General features: G+C 36.1%; 3 protein-coding genes across 4 annotated transcripts; 1 reads left to right on the top strand and 2 right to left on the bottom strand.

Annotated features, from left to right (window-relative positions):
• Positions 1-1,274: 1,274 nt before the first annotated feature.
• On the top strand, positions 1,275-6,574 carry LOC103489946 (protein disulfide isomerase-like 1-6). Its single transcript, XM_008449293.3, has 12 exons — positions 1,275-2,128; positions 2,272-2,401; positions 3,634-3,799; positions 3,918-4,036; positions 4,718-4,798; positions 4,889-4,978; positions 5,099-5,170; positions 5,269-5,337; positions 5,471-5,551; positions 5,754-5,888; positions 5,991-6,044; positions 6,229-6,574. The coding sequence occupies exons 1-12, from the start codon at positions 1,611-1,613 to the stop codon at positions 6,325-6,327; spliced, it is 1,614 nt and encodes a 537-aa protein (XP_008447515.2). The 5' UTR covers positions 1,275-1,610; the 3' UTR covers positions 6,328-6,574.
• A 218-nt stretch (positions 6,575-6,792) lies between these two features.
• On the bottom strand, positions 6,793-7,450 carry LOC103489947 (uncharacterized). Its single transcript, XM_008449295.3, has one exon. The coding sequence runs from the start codon at positions 7,372-7,374 to the stop codon at positions 6,910-6,912; it is 465 nt and encodes a 154-aa protein (XP_008447517.2). The 5' UTR covers positions 7,375-7,450; the 3' UTR covers positions 6,793-6,909.
• A 7,425-nt stretch (positions 7,451-14,875) lies between these two features.
• LOC103489942 (60S ribosomal protein L37-3) lies at positions 14,876-15,952 on the bottom strand. Of its 2 annotated transcripts, none has more exons than XM_008449289.2 (4): positions 15,803-15,952; positions 15,580-15,715; positions 15,267-15,368; positions 14,876-15,141 (listed from the first exon to the last, which is right to left on the bottom strand). In XM_008449289.2, exons 1-4 carry the CDS (start codon positions 15,803-15,805, stop codon positions 15,095-15,097), a joined length of 288 nt encoding a protein of 95 aa, XP_008447511.1. In that variant the 5' UTR covers positions 15,806-15,952; the 3' UTR covers positions 14,876-15,094. The 2 variants fall into 2 exon arrangements, with proteins under 2 accessions (XP_008447511.1, XP_050940308.1); XM_051084351.1 differs by having other exon boundaries at positions 15,586-15,715.
• Between the last annotated feature and the right edge of the window lie 650 nt (positions 15,953-16,602).

Raw genomic sequence — 16,602 nt, 5'->3', positions numbered from 1 at the left:
TTGTTCAATATTTGAGAATTCATATACTGTTTTACGTTACTATATAACTTTGAGACTCATCAATTTATCCTTTGTTCAACAAGAAGCTTGTATCAAACTCATCAAGTTCATCCACTTTGCTCCATTGTGGTATCATTATAAAGTTTATTGATTTTTTTGTTAAAATCAATGGGGAAATTAATGAAAAAATGAATCCAGAGTATTCATTGGGACACTTTTCTAAGTTGAGTTCAATTTGATGAAATTGAAAAGGTTAAATTTGATTTTTAAAATATGTATTTAGACATAGTCTCCCAGCTTTGTTGAAATCATTTTTCTATCATCATTATTTTATAATAAAGTAGTTAGGTATGTTAAAGATTATTATATATATTAGACCTTGTTCTTTAATAGAATTTTAACAATAAAATGAACTGGGAATTCACGTTCAAATATTCCATTATGACTATATAACGAATTTGATCACCATTTTAAAAGTTCTAATAACGATGGAGTATATCTTCGACGGTTAAAACGATAATTAGTAGTTTATAACATTTTTTATATACAACCTTGTTTGGAATAAGGGTCAAAGCTTTAATCCCTTTAAAGAAAATTTATGTCCACTACTGTCAAGCTAAATTAATAATTTACCATCTAACAAATTATGAATTGGCTCTAATGTGTATCAAGGAGAGTAATTCATCAAACATTACCTACTTTCTTTCTCTTATCTTTGAAAATTGTTTAATTTTGGTCACCGTAATGAATAACAATTATAGAGAAAATAAATTAAAATCGTAACTATAACAAAGTTGATGGACTTCTATTGTTAATAAAATTTAATGATCTATTAGTAGTAAACCAATATTTACACTATGATTTATTAGTGATATTAGTTATATAATAAACTTTGCTATATTTATAACTTTATAAAATATTATTATATATCAATACTTTGAATCTAATTGCTATATTTGTAACTTGTATTTTCATTTTTAATCCATATACTTTCGATAGAAGTTAAATTTAGCCATCAATACTAATTATCTATATATAATACAATTACTTTTTTAATATTGTTACCAAATATAAAAACATATTTACATGTTATTATTTAATAAAAATTAAATTTAGGAACTAAACTTAAAATTTATATAAAAAATTTATAGAGATTAAAATCGAACAAACTTCAACACAAGGATCAAATTGGTATTTTAATATTTGATCTAAAAATATCTAATATTTTTATTTATTTGGCGAGAAAATTAAATTAAAAAAAAAAATGAAGAAGGAGGAGAAGAAGAAGAAGAAGAAATATTAAATGAAAAGGGAGCAATGGTTGTCCCAGTCACGTTCTAGTTTGTTTGACCAAAGAACCGACAGTTTTAATTTTGAGGGCTCAGTGTTCACTCTCATTTTCACATTACACCAAATCAGCCAAATCCATCTCAATTCATTCCTCCTCCCTTCTCAATTAGCGCCCTTTTTACAGCAATCAAAAGAAGAAGAAGAAGAAAAAAAAACCCTCAAAAACCCATTTCTGAATTCTTCTCTCTTCCCCACCGATCCATTTTCTATCATTTCCTTCCTTCAAATCCAAAAAAACTCTCGCTACAAACCCCTTCACCATGATTTTAAGAAAACCCACTTCCAGATTCATCCTTCTCGCCTTCACCCTTCTCCTGTTATTCGGATTCTTCGCCATTGTTAACTCATCTGAGACCAACCCAGTTGAAAACGGCGACGAAGATTTAGAGGGTCTCGAGGAATTGTTGGCATTGGATGAAGAAGAGGAAAATGAGCAGCAGGATGGGGATAATTTGAGGACCTCAGAAGCAAAGGTATTGAGTAAAGCACAGAGGATAGTTCTTGAGCTTAGCAATGATAATAGTGAGAGAGTAATTGAACAAAATGAGTACGTTTTGCTTCTGGGTTATGCTCCTTGGTGTGCTAGGAGTGCAGAGCTTATGCCTCAATTCGCTGAGGCAGCCAATTCACTTAAGGAATTGGGTAGCCCCATTTTGATGGCGAAGCTTGATGCTGATCGTTATCCGAAGCCAGCCTCTGCCCTCCAAATTAAGGGATTCCCTACACTGCTTCTCTTTGTTAATGGGACTTCTCAAGCTTACACTGGTGGATTCACTGCGTAAGTAGATTTTTGCTCTGTTAATACCACAGTTGATAAAATGGAATGGTAGATTGCGAATGGAAATTGATCTTATTATCTAGTTTTGTGATTGAAACCTCTCTTTATTTGTTTGAATTCACGTTGTCTTGCCATGTATTCAGGGAAGAGATTGTGATCTGGGTTCAGAAAAAGACTGGTGTGCCTGTTATTAATACAAACTCTTTGAACGAAGCCAAAGAATTTCTTAAGAAGCACCACATGTTTGTTGTTGGTCGGTTTGAGAAATTTGAGGTTTGTTCTTTTTCTGTACATCTTTTGTATTTATTCTTTGTTTGGAAAATTCGGACAAGAATAAAAAACAAACTGCCCTGAGCACAAAATTTTGCATATCGTAGGCAAAAATAGCAAATCATGCTATAGGCAGTTAACTGCCATACTCAAAAAGGGAGAGTTCTTAGGTTATAATTTTGAGCGTAATGAGCCAAGCTCTCCACTGGCACCTTAGACCCCAAAAAGCCAATTTGAGTGTTACACTGCATGTTTTGGGATCGAATCAATATAACATCTTGGTCCCGAAGTCCTCACAACTTCGTTGCCTGAATACAAAGGAAGGGTCCATGACGATCTCATTTCTCTTGAAAGGAATAGCAGAGTCTTTAGATTAGTGGAGAGGTACAATTAGGAGACTTGGGAGGCCGAGGCAAATAGATTCTGCCATTTTTGTGGATCTTTCTTATTTGGAAATTGTGAGCTTGGCACCATTCTACTAAATTGGGATCCGTTTTGTAATCTGTTAAGGGGCTTTTGGTTGGTTGGTTTATTTCTTATGCTACTGTATATTCTTATATATGCTCAATGAAAGACTGGTGTCTTAACTGTTCCCGAAGTTTTAAAAGGCTCAAGACGGCCCCGAGGCTTTTCCTCTTGAAGAGGGAAGGCATAAGCTTGGAGCCAGTATGAGGTGTAAGCCTTGAATAGTGGATTAGAAACATTTTACAAATCCTAAATTGGTATGGCCAAGTAGCTAAACGTGATGGTTGTATAACATTGTAAGAAAAAGATCCACCCCTGCAATCTTTATGTCATAAAAAATTCTAAAATAATACCTTTATCATCACCAAACCACTAGATTCACTACTATAAATTTCTACCTTCAATGCTTTTAAAATCACGGTAAAACTAAAAGTAGTCCACTTGTCACAGTTCAAACCTAACGTGTTCTGAAGAATTAGACAAATCATTATTATTTATCTCTAAGCCTTAATACATTTCACAAAAGCTTAACCTCTTATGATTTTGTGAAGGCGTAAGTCTCGAGGCTAAAAGTTAGAGTCCTGCCTCGAGGTGAGCCTCAAACTATAATTCTCACTAGCTATTTAAAACATTGATTGTTCTTGTTAGTTGTGATCAAGTTGATGGTTTGCCATGCACCCTTGGAAAACTGTATAGTGCTTAAAAATGTTTTCCTTTATTTACTTCTATTTATGCCAATCATGGAGGATTGTGGGTTTTCTTTTCTCAAGGGACCTGCATATGAAGAGTTTTGGAAAGCAGCCTCAGATGACAATGAATTCCAGTTTGTTGCGGTGAGCGACATCGAAGCTGCAAAGATCCTCTTCCCAGATATTAAACCCACAAACAATTTCCTTGGACTGGTTAAAGATGAGGAGGAAAGATATACAACATATGGTAAGTCGATTTATAGTTTATTTTATGTTTGATATATAGAGGAGTATATGAGCTGCTGGCATGAACCTCAGATTGACAGTAAAGTGGACGTTAATATCATTCATTTCATATTTTCCAGAAGGAACCTTTGAAAGGGAAAATATATTGCATTTTTTGGAGCACAACAAGTTTCCATTAGTCACTAAACTGACAGAAATGAATTCTATTCGAGTTTACTCGAGCCCGGTTAAACGCCAGGTTGGTCATATTTCTCATCTTCACTATCCCTTTGAATTGCATCTCTTCATGAAGATCCATAGATTCTTTGCATCTGAATTTGTTTTATTTCTTTTTTAATTTCTAAAAAAATGATTAAAAAATGTACCAATGACCACCTAAAATTGTGCACTTTTCTAATTTCTCGGTTTCTGTAATCAGACAGCACTTCTTACCTCCTAAACTTTTGTTTGAGAATGAAGAAGAATTAAGTCCTGGTACAGTACGAAGAGAAGAATTAAGTCCTGGTACAGTACGAAGTTAGTCAAAAAGAGACATTTCATGTAGAGGTTAGAAGTTGGTCACCATAAAAAAAGCTTGATGCATGTATCAAAAAGCTAATAAGAACAGAAAGGAGCTACCTCATATATTTTTTTCTTTTCTTTTCATAAAATGTTCGTTCTCACATCAAGAAACCTAAGAAATTTCCCCTCTGCCTCTTCTAAAATTTGCCCGATATTTCTTTTCCATTTTGATTAGATTTTTTTTTTTCCAATTTTTAGAACTTTTTTAGTAAAATTCTGAGGATTTCCTCATAATGTGGCCAATTAACATACACGTGAAGTGTTCAAGGTTATCATCAAGTCTATTAGCTTGATGAAAATAAAGTACGTGGGCAGTATCTGCTCTATACAAATGGTCTAATTTTCATATACTTCGCAGGTTCTCATTTTTGCTGATGATGATGAACTCCAGAATCTTCTTGATCCCCTTCAGAATGTTGCCAAAAAGTTCAAGTCAAAGGTAAACAAATTATCTATTTTTTGATTATCGAAGAAGTCACTCATCAGACATCACATTGTCTAGATGAATATTAATATCTTCTGACAACAGGTGATGTTTATCTCCATCGACATTGCGAATGAAAATCTTGCGAAGCCCTTCTTGTCATTATTTGGTCTAGAAGACTCAGATAGAACAGTGGTTCGTATTTTATTTCAGCCATCTTTTTGCCAACCGAAAAATGTGAAAACTAGTGAGAATCATACTTTTAGCCAAATCTACATCTCCTAATGCACTTTATATTTGATATGCATCTGTCAGGTTGCTGCTTTTGACAACGGAATGAGCTCAAAGTTTTTGTTAGAATCAGATTTGAGTCCAAGCAACATAGAGGTAACACTATCGTTCTGTATGTATATATTTTTTTCTCCAGTCAAATTTGTTTTTAAACAGCCAGCTCATAAGGTTCTGTGAATTCCCATCTAATGTAGGAGTTTGCTAGAGGCCTTTATGATGGTACCCTGTCTCCGTACTTCAGATCACAGTCAATACCAAATAATGTGAGTTCCTTGTGAACTTGTTTTGGACCATAAATTTGCTCATTTCCAATATAGTTGTATGAGTTTGATTTTGAGACATTCAAATACGAGATGGCTACTCTCTTGATAATTCTGTTGCTTGTGTGATTTAAAGGATGGAGCAAGCATCGAAGTAGTTGTTGGAAGGACATTTGATGAGTTGGTTTTGAAGAATCCCAAAAATGTATTTTTGGAGGTAATTAATGAGTTAATCGGAATAAATCCCTTTCTTTCTTAAAGTTAGCCTCTGAGGTTTGTGCATGTGATCTTGTTTGTGGGTTATTTTTATTAGGGGGGTAAGGAACACTAGACCAGAAAACCAAACCGCTTTAGTTCGTTGTCCGATTGATTTTAACTAAACCGATTGAGATTGTTGAGTTGAAAATATTATGAAACAGGTGCATACCCCATGGTGCATTACCTGTGAGACAACAACCAAGAATGTGGAGAAGTTGGCTAAGCATTTCAAAGATTTTGATAACATTGTTTTTGCCAGAATTGATGCTTCCGCAAATGAACATCCAAAACTACAAGTCAGTCAGTCTACAACTTTTTTTTTATCATTATTACTAATCCACCACTTCAACTCCACAAATCAAATCATAACAACTTGATATCTGTTTGTGATTGAGCAGGTAGATGATTACCCAACCCTCTTGTTTTACCCTGCAGCAGATAAATCGAATCCGGTTGGTAACAAAACCGTCGTGTGTTTTTTTTTTTTTTTTCCTGAAGACCTGTTTCAAATAACTTCTCACGTATTTAAAAATCCAAAGTCTTTCCAGCTCATGCAGAGATTTAAATTTTTGATCTTTTGTTCGAAGACATGAAGATAACGGCGTTATATTTCTTCTGGTGAATATATGTTTGCAGATTAAGCTTTCGAGCAAGGGAAGTTTGAAGGATTTGGCCAAAAATGTTTCTAAATTGCTGAAATCTGAAGAGCAGGCCAGTAGCAAAGATGAACTATAGAATACAAGCTTTTAGAGTTGAGACAAAAATGGGACAAAGGAAATTGGATTTTAAGAAACTTTCTGAGGTCTCAGTTAAAGATACAGAGGCAAAGGGCATACACACTTGTTGGAATTTTAATTTAAAACAATATCACATTTTCTTATTTGAATGTAAGGTTTTACTAATCTATGATTCATGTAAAACACATCAATGTTAATCATGATTCCTTACTGCTTATCACTAATGTTTACTAATTTTCTTCTTATATTACAAATAGATCATTGCCCTATTTATTTTGTCTATTTAGTCCCATAGAGTGTTTTGAATAAACCTCGCATTTTTAAAAAAAATAAAATTACGAATTTAAAATAGCAAAAGATTATGAATGTAATTTTTAAATATTTATTTAGGTGATTATTATTGTTAGGAATGTTCAAATTTTGATTTGAAACCTAAGAAATTACTAAACCTCACTATGGTCTATGATCGGAAAAACAAAATCAATAACTCATCTCTATTCACAAACAACGTGAAAACAAGAAATTTTCAAGCACCAACCCACCCCCGTTCTAGTTTTGACCTAAATTCATCTACACAATTTCAAGCAAAACCTTCACCTAAGATAGGTTTCTCCTCCTCTTTGCCGCTCTTCTTCTCCTTCTCGGCTTCATCGCCAATCTCCAACCCTTCCAATCCATCTACCACACAAGCCTTCCCTCTCCTTTCCTCCATTCCCCCAATAACCACCTCGTCTTTACCAAATTCGGGCAATTTCAATCCCTTCCTCGTCGCGCGTATCGCCGGAGCGTCCTCGTCCGGCAAGATTCCGGTGACGATATCGGTTGGTAGTGTGGAAGTAGGGGACCATGAGTCATCTTCATCGTCGTCGGAGGGAGAAAGAAGGGCGGTGGCCCTGGATTTGACGGCGGAAGCGGCCTTGAAGAAGGCTTCGCGAATGGAATCGGGAGGAAGGGCAGGATCCTCGAGGCCGGCGTCTTCGAGACGTGGAGGGAGGATTTGATCGAAGAAAGGTGGTTGGGGATTGTGGTGTTCCGCTGCATCCATGACGATAATGAAGAATGAGAAACCCTAATTTTGGAAATAGAGAAGAAAAGAATTGGGAATTTATTTATTTAAAGAGGACGGAGCCACGTGGCTACGATGAGCGGACACGCGTGTGATGAAGTTCAATTTTATTTAAATTGGTATTTAACTCTTTTATTTTAAATAACAAAAGTAAATTAAATCTCATAGGGATTTAAATTATGAAGAGTAAATGAAGTGAACTATTTGTGATACTAAATATGAAAACTTAGAATTGTCCGTGGATTGTTAAACAAAACTATTATTATTATTATTATTAATTTATATTATGTTATGAAATTAAATCAGTAAACCAATCTTTATCTATATTATAGAATATTAATAAGCAATGATTTAGGGGGACACCAACGATTTGGACCCCATATTTACCTCTTAAAACACCTTTAATAAAACATTTTTATTTTTATTTTCTTCTTTTGGCAATTTACTACCAGATTTTCTAAACTCACAACATAATTATTTTATGTTTTAATATTTCAAAAATAGCACTATTTTAAAATTAAAAAAAAAAACTCGTAATTTTGCTTTTTTTTAAAGGTAAATCTAGGTAGAGATTCTTCTCAAATTTAAAAACACTCTATAAAGGAAATTTCTCGGTTCTATCGATCAAGTGAGAGTGCTTTTTATTACAAATTTGATGTTTATTAAACGCTTCTCGAATCGAATTTTCCATCTTAAAGACAAACAACTTTGATTATCACTCTTTCAACTCAGTGCATCTCAAGGCCTTAATGGCCCGGGACGGAAGCAATTATCCTGAATGCTTTTATTTTCAACTCGGAAACTCTCATGACAAATTTGGGGAGAAGTATTAAAAAAACTTTAAAGTTTTAGTAAAAAAGGACTCTCTTGGTGGTGCATTTGACCAAGAGAGATCAACAAATTTTCTACAAAAACATTTTTCTATTTAGAAAGAATCTTATGGTTGAACTCGGTCAAGATTGACCCTAGAAAACCAAAGCTAGAGTTTTCGCAAGGGACTTCATTTCTCGCTACCAGAATCTCTTTTCAAAAAAGGATTACGAAGAAATCCTCGTTGACAATTTGGATTGAAAGCCAATCTTCTGCTCTCACCAAACTGAGCTATGCAAGCCCTTTCGATGAGAAAGAAATCAAGAGTACAATCATGTCCATCAGCAATGAAAAAGCCCCTGGACCGGATGGTTTCACCATGCTATTCTACAAAAAACATTGGAACAATCTTAAGGAGACTTGTTGAATATTTTCCAAGATTTCCACAAGAAAGGCATTATTAACAACAACGTCAACAACACATATATAGCTCTCATCAACAAAAAAGACAATTGTAGCATGCCTTCGTACTACAGGCCCATTAGCCTAACATCCCTTTACAAGATTATGGCTAAAGCTTTAGCAAACAGACTCAAAGTCACCCTAGCTGATACTGTGGTCGAAAATCAAAAGGCTTTCATTAAAGGAAGACAAATTACCGACGCAATCCTCATTGCTAATGAAGCAATTGACACATGGAAGCAAAAGAAAACAAAAGGTTTTGTCCTAAAGCTAGACATAGAAAAGGCGTTTGATAAAATCAGCTGGAGATTCATTGACTTCATGCTTGCAAAGAAAATTTTTCCCATCAAATGGAGAAAATGGGTTAATGCATGTATCAGCAATGTTCAATACTCTATCCTTATAAATGGGTCTCCAAAAGGAAGAATCAAGGCAGAAAGAGGCATAAGATAGAGTGATCCAATTTCTCCTTTCATTTTCGTTTTGGCCATGGACTACTTAAGCATACTACTGTTCCACTTAGAAGCAAGAGGAGCTGTCAAAGGGGTATCTCTTAGCGACAATTGCAACATCTCTCACCTTATTTGTAACGCCCCAAAATTTGGAATTTAAATTTTATTATCTTTAAGTGTGGTTAGTGAAATTTTGGATGTTTTGAATTAAGTGATTTTTGAATAATTGATTTTATTAAACATTAAGAAAATATCTAATGGTGATATTTTATTTGAAAAAAAATAAAGAGGTTGATGTGATTGGTTGATTTTGAATTTAAAAAGGGAGATTTGGTGGGTTTTAATTGAGGAGATAAAAGATTTGTTTTGTTGGTTTAAAATAAGGAAAAGGAAAGAAAAATTAATATTGATTTTGGTGTTTAAATAGGCATAGGGACCCGTGCACAAAAGGAAAAAAAAGAAAGAAAAGAAACCTTAATTTCCCCATTTAAACCCTACCCGCCACCACCGCCACTCCATCACTGCCATCGACCCGCAGTCCACCGTGCGCCGCCTCCATCCTTCGTTCTCTAGCCGCCCATCCGCCACGCCACCGTCGATCTCATCCGCAACCCGACCTGACCCTCGTCGTGGCAGTCGTCCGTTTCCGCCCCATCGTAGCTCAGCCGTCAGCTGCCGTCGAACCCCTTCGTTCGTCATCCGATTTTGTTACCCAAGCCACGCCGATCGTCACGCCTCTTCGTCGGATTTCCTTCAATGCGAGTTGTTTCGCCGTCGCCCAAAGCACTGTCGTTTCGTCGTCGCCCAAAGCACTGCCGCTTCGTCTGTCGTCGTTCATCGAAGACCGCCGCAGCCTGAGTCGCACGCACACCCGACCCGAACAGCCGCGCCCACGCCCTTCTCCGCTAAACCAGACCTAACCCACGTCTCTTCTCTGCAACCCGATTCGCGCCTCTAGTCGCTCCGCACCGCAAACCGACCCGCCTCGCGCCCTACTCCGTGAGTCGAACGCCAACCGCGCCCGCTCCCAATCGAGCCGCGCTTACCTTCCCAGTCGAGCCGTCCAGCTAACTGTGAGCCACCAGCCTATTTTGGGTCCTTTTCACCCGTTTTGATATGCTTTGATTGAGTTTTGGAATACCCAACTAAGATTTAAAATTTTTGGACCTTAAGTAATTTAATTTTGGGTTAAATTAAATTATTTTTCTTAAAGGACAGTTTGGACCAAGTGATTTTGGAGCGTGGGATTTCTCCAGTTAAGGGCTCAAGTGTTGCAACCTCGACCTAGGGTAAGTTATTTCCACCGATTTTTGGGTCCTTGGTTGTTTGATGATTAAGTTATGAAAATTGGTGTTTTCTAACCATTTAAGACTTCGCTGCTTGGAAAGCGTGATTTTTGCTGTTAGAACTCGTTTGAGCAAATCTCCAGGTATGAGATTCTACTACTAGACCTACGAATGAAATTAAGAGATCGCATGACTAGATTGCATAATGACATGACAATTAATGATGATATGATATGATGACATGATATGACTTGATGATGTGATGATGGTTTGTTACGTGCATGTTATGGCTATGGTGTATGTTAGTTAGAGTCGTACCTGCATGGGTGTCCTTCGGGATCACCACCTTTTTAGGACTGCACAGTCCGACGTGATCGTCAGCCTAGCATTGACATAGACATGATTCGACTGATTCGACGGGATCGCTTGCAGCCCGATTGTCTTAGTGTTTCCTCCGGGTACACTACAGACCAGTTTGTCCTAGGTGTTCCTTTGGGTTCACCAAAGACCAGTTATGTTCCTCCGGGATCATATGTTGCACGTATTCGGGAACGTGTCAGTTCTTGGGTACCACTTTCAGGACTCTAATAGAAAGTTAACAGGCACCTAACAGGACTAGTAGTGGGTCCCTTACTAAGTATTTTATACTCACTCTTTCCATTTACATTTTTCAGGCAGGGGCAGAGGTAAGGACAAAGGCAAGCTGGCGAGTGACCAGAAGTGACCGTGGCGAGCCATAGGGATCTTTTTCTTCCGCTTCCTGTCCTAGTTCAGATTTTTATGTTTGCATTTTATTTCATTCTTTATTTGTTATTTTATTTCTTTAAAATTAGATAGGGCCCGAGTTAGGATTTTTTTTTATACTTATCTCTAGTCACATTTGTTTATGCTTTTAAATGAAAATTTTGAGGTTTTATTTTATTTTTATCCAAACTTTACAAATTTTATTTATCTTTTAAATTAGTAATGGCTTCGACTTAGTATAAGAAATTGGGTCGTTACATTCTTTTTGCAGACGACATTCTCATTTTTATCGAGAACAATTATAAGTACTTAAACAACCTGCAAATAGCGCTATTCCTCCTTGAAAGAGCTTCTGGGCTAAAGTTCAACCACTCAAAGTCTACTATAAGCCCTATAAACATGTCTGCTGATAGAACAGATCAAGTGGCTAGAAAATTCAGCTTTCCGACTAAAATCCTACCAGTCAACTAATTAGGAGTTCTATTGGGAGGAAACCCAAATTCCAAGTCATTTTGGGGTCAAACAATTGAGAGTATCCACGAAAAACTAAATGGTTAGAAATACTCTCAAATCTCCAAAGGAGGAAGACTTACCCTTATCAAATCTTCGTTATCAAGCATCCCCACGTATCAACTCTCTACCTTTAAAGCTCCTGCCTCTGTTTACAAAGAAATTGAAAAACACTGGAGGGATTTACTGTGTGGAGGTAGCAAGGACAAACAAAATGCTCATATAATCAATTGGAATATTTGCACTTCCCCAAAAGGACTGGGAGGCCTGGGAATAAGCAAGCTAAAAGACACAAATCAAGCTCTCCTTTGCAAATGGTTGTGGAGATATCATGATAAGCCTTACTCCCTTTGGAAAAAATGTATAGATGCAAAATACTCAAAAAAACCATCAAGGCGATATTCCAATAGAAGGTCTGCAGTGCAAAGACGCCTTGGAATGCCATTAAAAAATGGAATGACTGGTTTGAATCAAAAATCAAATAGAATCTCGATGATGGCTCCTTTCTATCCTTCTGGCACAACAACTTGTACAATAACATACCTCTGCCCCACCAAGTCCCTAGACTGTTTGCTCTTTCGAAACTACAAAATGTCACCATTAAGGAAGTTTGGGATCAAAGTACAGGCGGGTGGAACATCAATCCAAGAAGACCATTAAACGATAGGGAAAACCAAGTTTGGCAGCCCATAACAATTAGTCTGCCTCAGATATGCAATGACATAGGATAAAGCAAACCTTCTTGGAGACCAAGCAGCAACAATCTGTACACAATAGCATTAGCTAAAGATTTAACTTTCAAGGAAAACTCAAGCTTATGGGAGATTAATTGGGAAAATAAATTCAATAACCTTTAGAGGTCTCACATTCCACAAAAATGTAAATTCTTCATCTGGACCATGATACACCAGAAACTCAATACAATGGACATTATCCAAAGAAGGAACTCGAACATGTGCCTAAGCCTAAATTGGTACATTTCCTATCGATCCTCAAATGAAGACATGAATCATCTATTCATCCATTGTCCCAAAGCCTACAAGCTTTGGCAACTATGGAGTACAGAAACGAGTATTCCTGTGACTAGTACAAATATCAAAGACCTCTGTCTGAGCTTGTACAAATTAAAAGGTAGCAGTGCAAAGAACATCATTAGCTTCAATGCGACCATAGCTACCTTATGGACAATATGGACAGGGAGAAACAAACTTATTTTCACAGAGAAAGATACAACCTAGCGAAACTCATGGAAAGATATCTGCTCTCTCACTGGAAACTGGTCCTCAAAAAGCAAAATTTTAAAAAACTACAGTCAAGCCTCAATCGCATTAAACATAAATGCTTTCTGTAGTCTACCTGTGTAAAGGGGACAATACTTTGTACTTTCTTTATGGCAATAAAATTTGTAATAGGACAGCTCTTCTCTAGCTCCCTTCACTAGTATCTTTTCTAAAAAAGTTAAAGTTTTCTAAAATTGTGTTACTTATGAAATATAAAACCAAATAAGTTACTTCTCAAAATTTCCTAATTATTTTTGTTTCCATAATTTTTGGTGTCTATTTTATGAACCAATCAACATATATGACATGGGAAGAATTTGAGCCTTAATGATTGGCGATGTAGATGAAAGAAAAACTGACTATTGCTGAATCAAAAAAAAAAATTCATCCAACAGCCAACATAAAATAAGATCTAAAACTAAAAAGTTGATTGTTGTCAACAAATATGGTGTTACATATTTAGATATGTTGAACGTAAATAAGTGTTGGAGAGTGAAAGAACCACCTCTATTATCAAAAGCAACACAGAAAATATAAGCAACAAAATAAAGACAGACGAAAAACTGCAAGCAAATTGCACTCTTAATTGAGAGTTGTATTCAAAGTCATACCCAGCTCATATTTACCATTAGAGAGAAGAGCATAATTAAAAAAATTGATGGTTTTATTTAAAGAGAAGTGAGGGGGGAGTGAAAAGGTCAAAATTTTGATGGTGAATCAGAAACCATAGTTAGAGTGATCGTGAATCTGTTCACTTTGTTTATAATAATTCAAAATCTACTTTGATTACATCAATCGTTTATTTTAAGATATGTTTCAAAGTGATACAAAAGTGATTTTAACATACCTCTTGCATATACACATTCTTCTAACTATACTTTCTTACATTTGGTTGCTTAACAAATACAAAAACTTCAAAATTCTACATTATGTATCCACAAAGTGGCGACAAAATCAACAAAGTAGCATATCAGGAAAGATGAAGATTATTTCCTTCAAGTGTTTATGGTCTAGGGTGTAGACTACAATAATGCTTTTCATTCCAATGAAATTCCTGATATGTTCATGCTCTTGTCAAGAATGATAGAAAATCAACACACCAAAAATGTAACCAAGAGAATAAGTTAGTTCAGAAGTGATTCAAAAGGATCATAAGAAATCAACACAACAAAGATCTGTAAAAAAGCAGCCATATTTAAGGAATTATTTCCAATCCTTTTGAAATTTAAACCCTTGTTTAGTTGCCCACCCTCTCCTTCTGAAATTTCTGCATCCCCGTTAAGGTAAGGTTTTCCAGTTGGCATATAGCTTGCATGAGGCTCTCAACCAAATCTATACACGAATATAGTTACAGAACAGAGATCTTCCTTTTGCTACTCATTACTCAAACCTCATTGGTGTGTTCTGTGCAAGCAGGTAAAAGAAATTTTCAATCAACAACTTACTATTGACACTCGGAGATTTGATGGGTGATTCTGTAAATTACTAAAAGTTGTATTCTTCTAGAGGGCAGTGGTTTAGATGGCTTTGATAAGGATCTAGATACGAGTGTTTGGAATTTCAATCATTTGAACATTCTTTATTTAGTTCCTTGTTCCTAAAGCCTTCTTTGTAATTTTCCAAAACCATGATCCCAAAAGATGCCAGCCCTTTCCAGTAGTTTTGATGTTGAACCATATTTTCTTAATCATAGGTTCCCACTTTGTTACATGGTAATTATACCATACCCTATTGACGAGTGAAGCACAATATCTCTGTTTAATCTGGATTATCAACACAGTAGGAATGAGGCTGCGACCCAAAATAAGAAACTCAAACTGTCAAACATCAACACACGATCCCAACACACAAATTTCTCGCTAATAGATTCTACCCTGGCATTCAGAGTAACAGTATCTACCAGCAAAAACCTCCTAAAATGGTTGGAACTTAGAAGTATATAACTCAAGACATAGATTAACAAGAGGTGACAGTGGTCTAAAAACAACGATCAGAAATTCAATAAACGAAAGAGTAAGAAATAAAAACAAGCTTCAGTATTGAAGGCAATAACATCATCAAACAAAATTCTTATAAACTCTAGTCTCAAAAATGATAAAATCCTCCTAGAACCTAGAAAGGTACCAAGTTGTGCCACAATTAACCTTCAATGTCTTTAGGCTGATGATGAGGCTCCTTTGCTCCTTGGCGCTGCTTCAGTACCTAACCACAGAACCCGAACGTAATTAAAATCACAAAATTTCACCCCCCCCCCCCTCCCCCCCAAAAAAAATCACGTTAATTAATAAGTAAAAATGCAAGAATTACACGACAACTTAAACCTCTACCTTCTCTGAAACCACTCTTGAATCTGCGAGGAACATGGCGCAAATATCTCATCCGCCCAGTTCCAGTGGTCTTCCTTCGGATCGCCTTGACGCTCCAGTTATCTAAATCCAAAAACCACCATAAGAGAAACGAAAAACTAAACCAAAACTGACGACCCGAAAGTAAAAGAAATTCATTCAAACAGATTAGGACACCGAGAACGAATCTACTACTACCTAGGTCGATTATGGGAGATCTAGAGTTACCACGATTTAATCGTAAAATGATGAAACAACCAACAACTCAAAGTACAAAGTGATTAAGTGAACTTACATGTACGCTTACGGGCAGCTGGAAATGCACAAGCGGAGCATCGACTCTTCTGGAGATGGAAGCTACGACGGCCACACCTAACACAGAGGGTGTGGGTCTTGTTCCTCCGTTTACCGAAACTTCCCGTTCCCTTACCCTAATTACCGATCAACAAACAAGACGATTAACGCACTTAATTTTGAATTCAACGAGCAATCATGTAAAAATGGAAGAGAGTGATTACCATTTAATCGAATTGGAGGATGAAGCCTTTGGATTCCTCTACTGTCCAAAGAGGAAGAAGAATCAGGCGGCAGAGTTTATATTGCGAGGGTTTAGGGTTTGAAGAAATTTTGGTAGCAAAAAAACCCGACCCGTTTTTCTTTGACCTACCCGAGACTTCTGTAGTGGATCGGGTTGGTCTGGAAAGATTTGGGTTTTTGAGGCTGTGAATGGGCCTCCCAATGCACACGAAAAAGCCCAACTAGAAATTATCGTACAAACTGAAATTGGAAATTTTTGCTTTATATTTTTCCATATATTATAAGTTTTGCTTTCACATCATCTTGTATCAACCTTATCTAAAAAAACTTACATAACATGAAAAAACCGACCGGCATATGGAGCGTAGAGTGAGTTATAATAGTTTGTGGTTATCATTATTCTTTTAAGTTTGATAGTAATTTAATTTAGAAGAATACAGTAATAATATTTGTCTTTTTCGATCAAATTTCTCTAGATGCTTTTAAAAGCATCGAGAGAAGATACTTTTTCGATGCTTTTTTACCATCGTACTAGTGTGGCATTTTTTATCAAATTTTCGTAGGCGTTGGAAAAGAAAATACGGTGAGAAACTTTATTTGAGAGCTAGCTATCTCGACACTATACACATGACAGGGATAAGTCACATTAGCAGACATTGGTTTTTAAGCTTCATAATAGTGTAAAGAGTCTCATCTAAATTTGTCATAGCTTTCCATACTAGTTTTTAAAAAAATGTCGGAAGAAACTAAATATCCGGATGTCCTAAATGACGTTAGAAAA

The sequence above is a fragment of the Cucumis melo genome, chromosome 4 (assembly GCF_025177605.1).
Source record: "Cucumis melo cultivar AY chromosome 4, USDA_Cmelo_AY_1.0, whole genome shotgun sequence".
Taxonomy (NCBI): Eukaryota; Viridiplantae; Streptophyta; class Magnoliopsida; order Cucurbitales; family Cucurbitaceae; genus Cucumis; species Cucumis melo.
The sequence above is the reverse complement of the archived record's forward strand: the minus strand, read 5'-3'. Positions and strand labels throughout refer to the sequence as shown.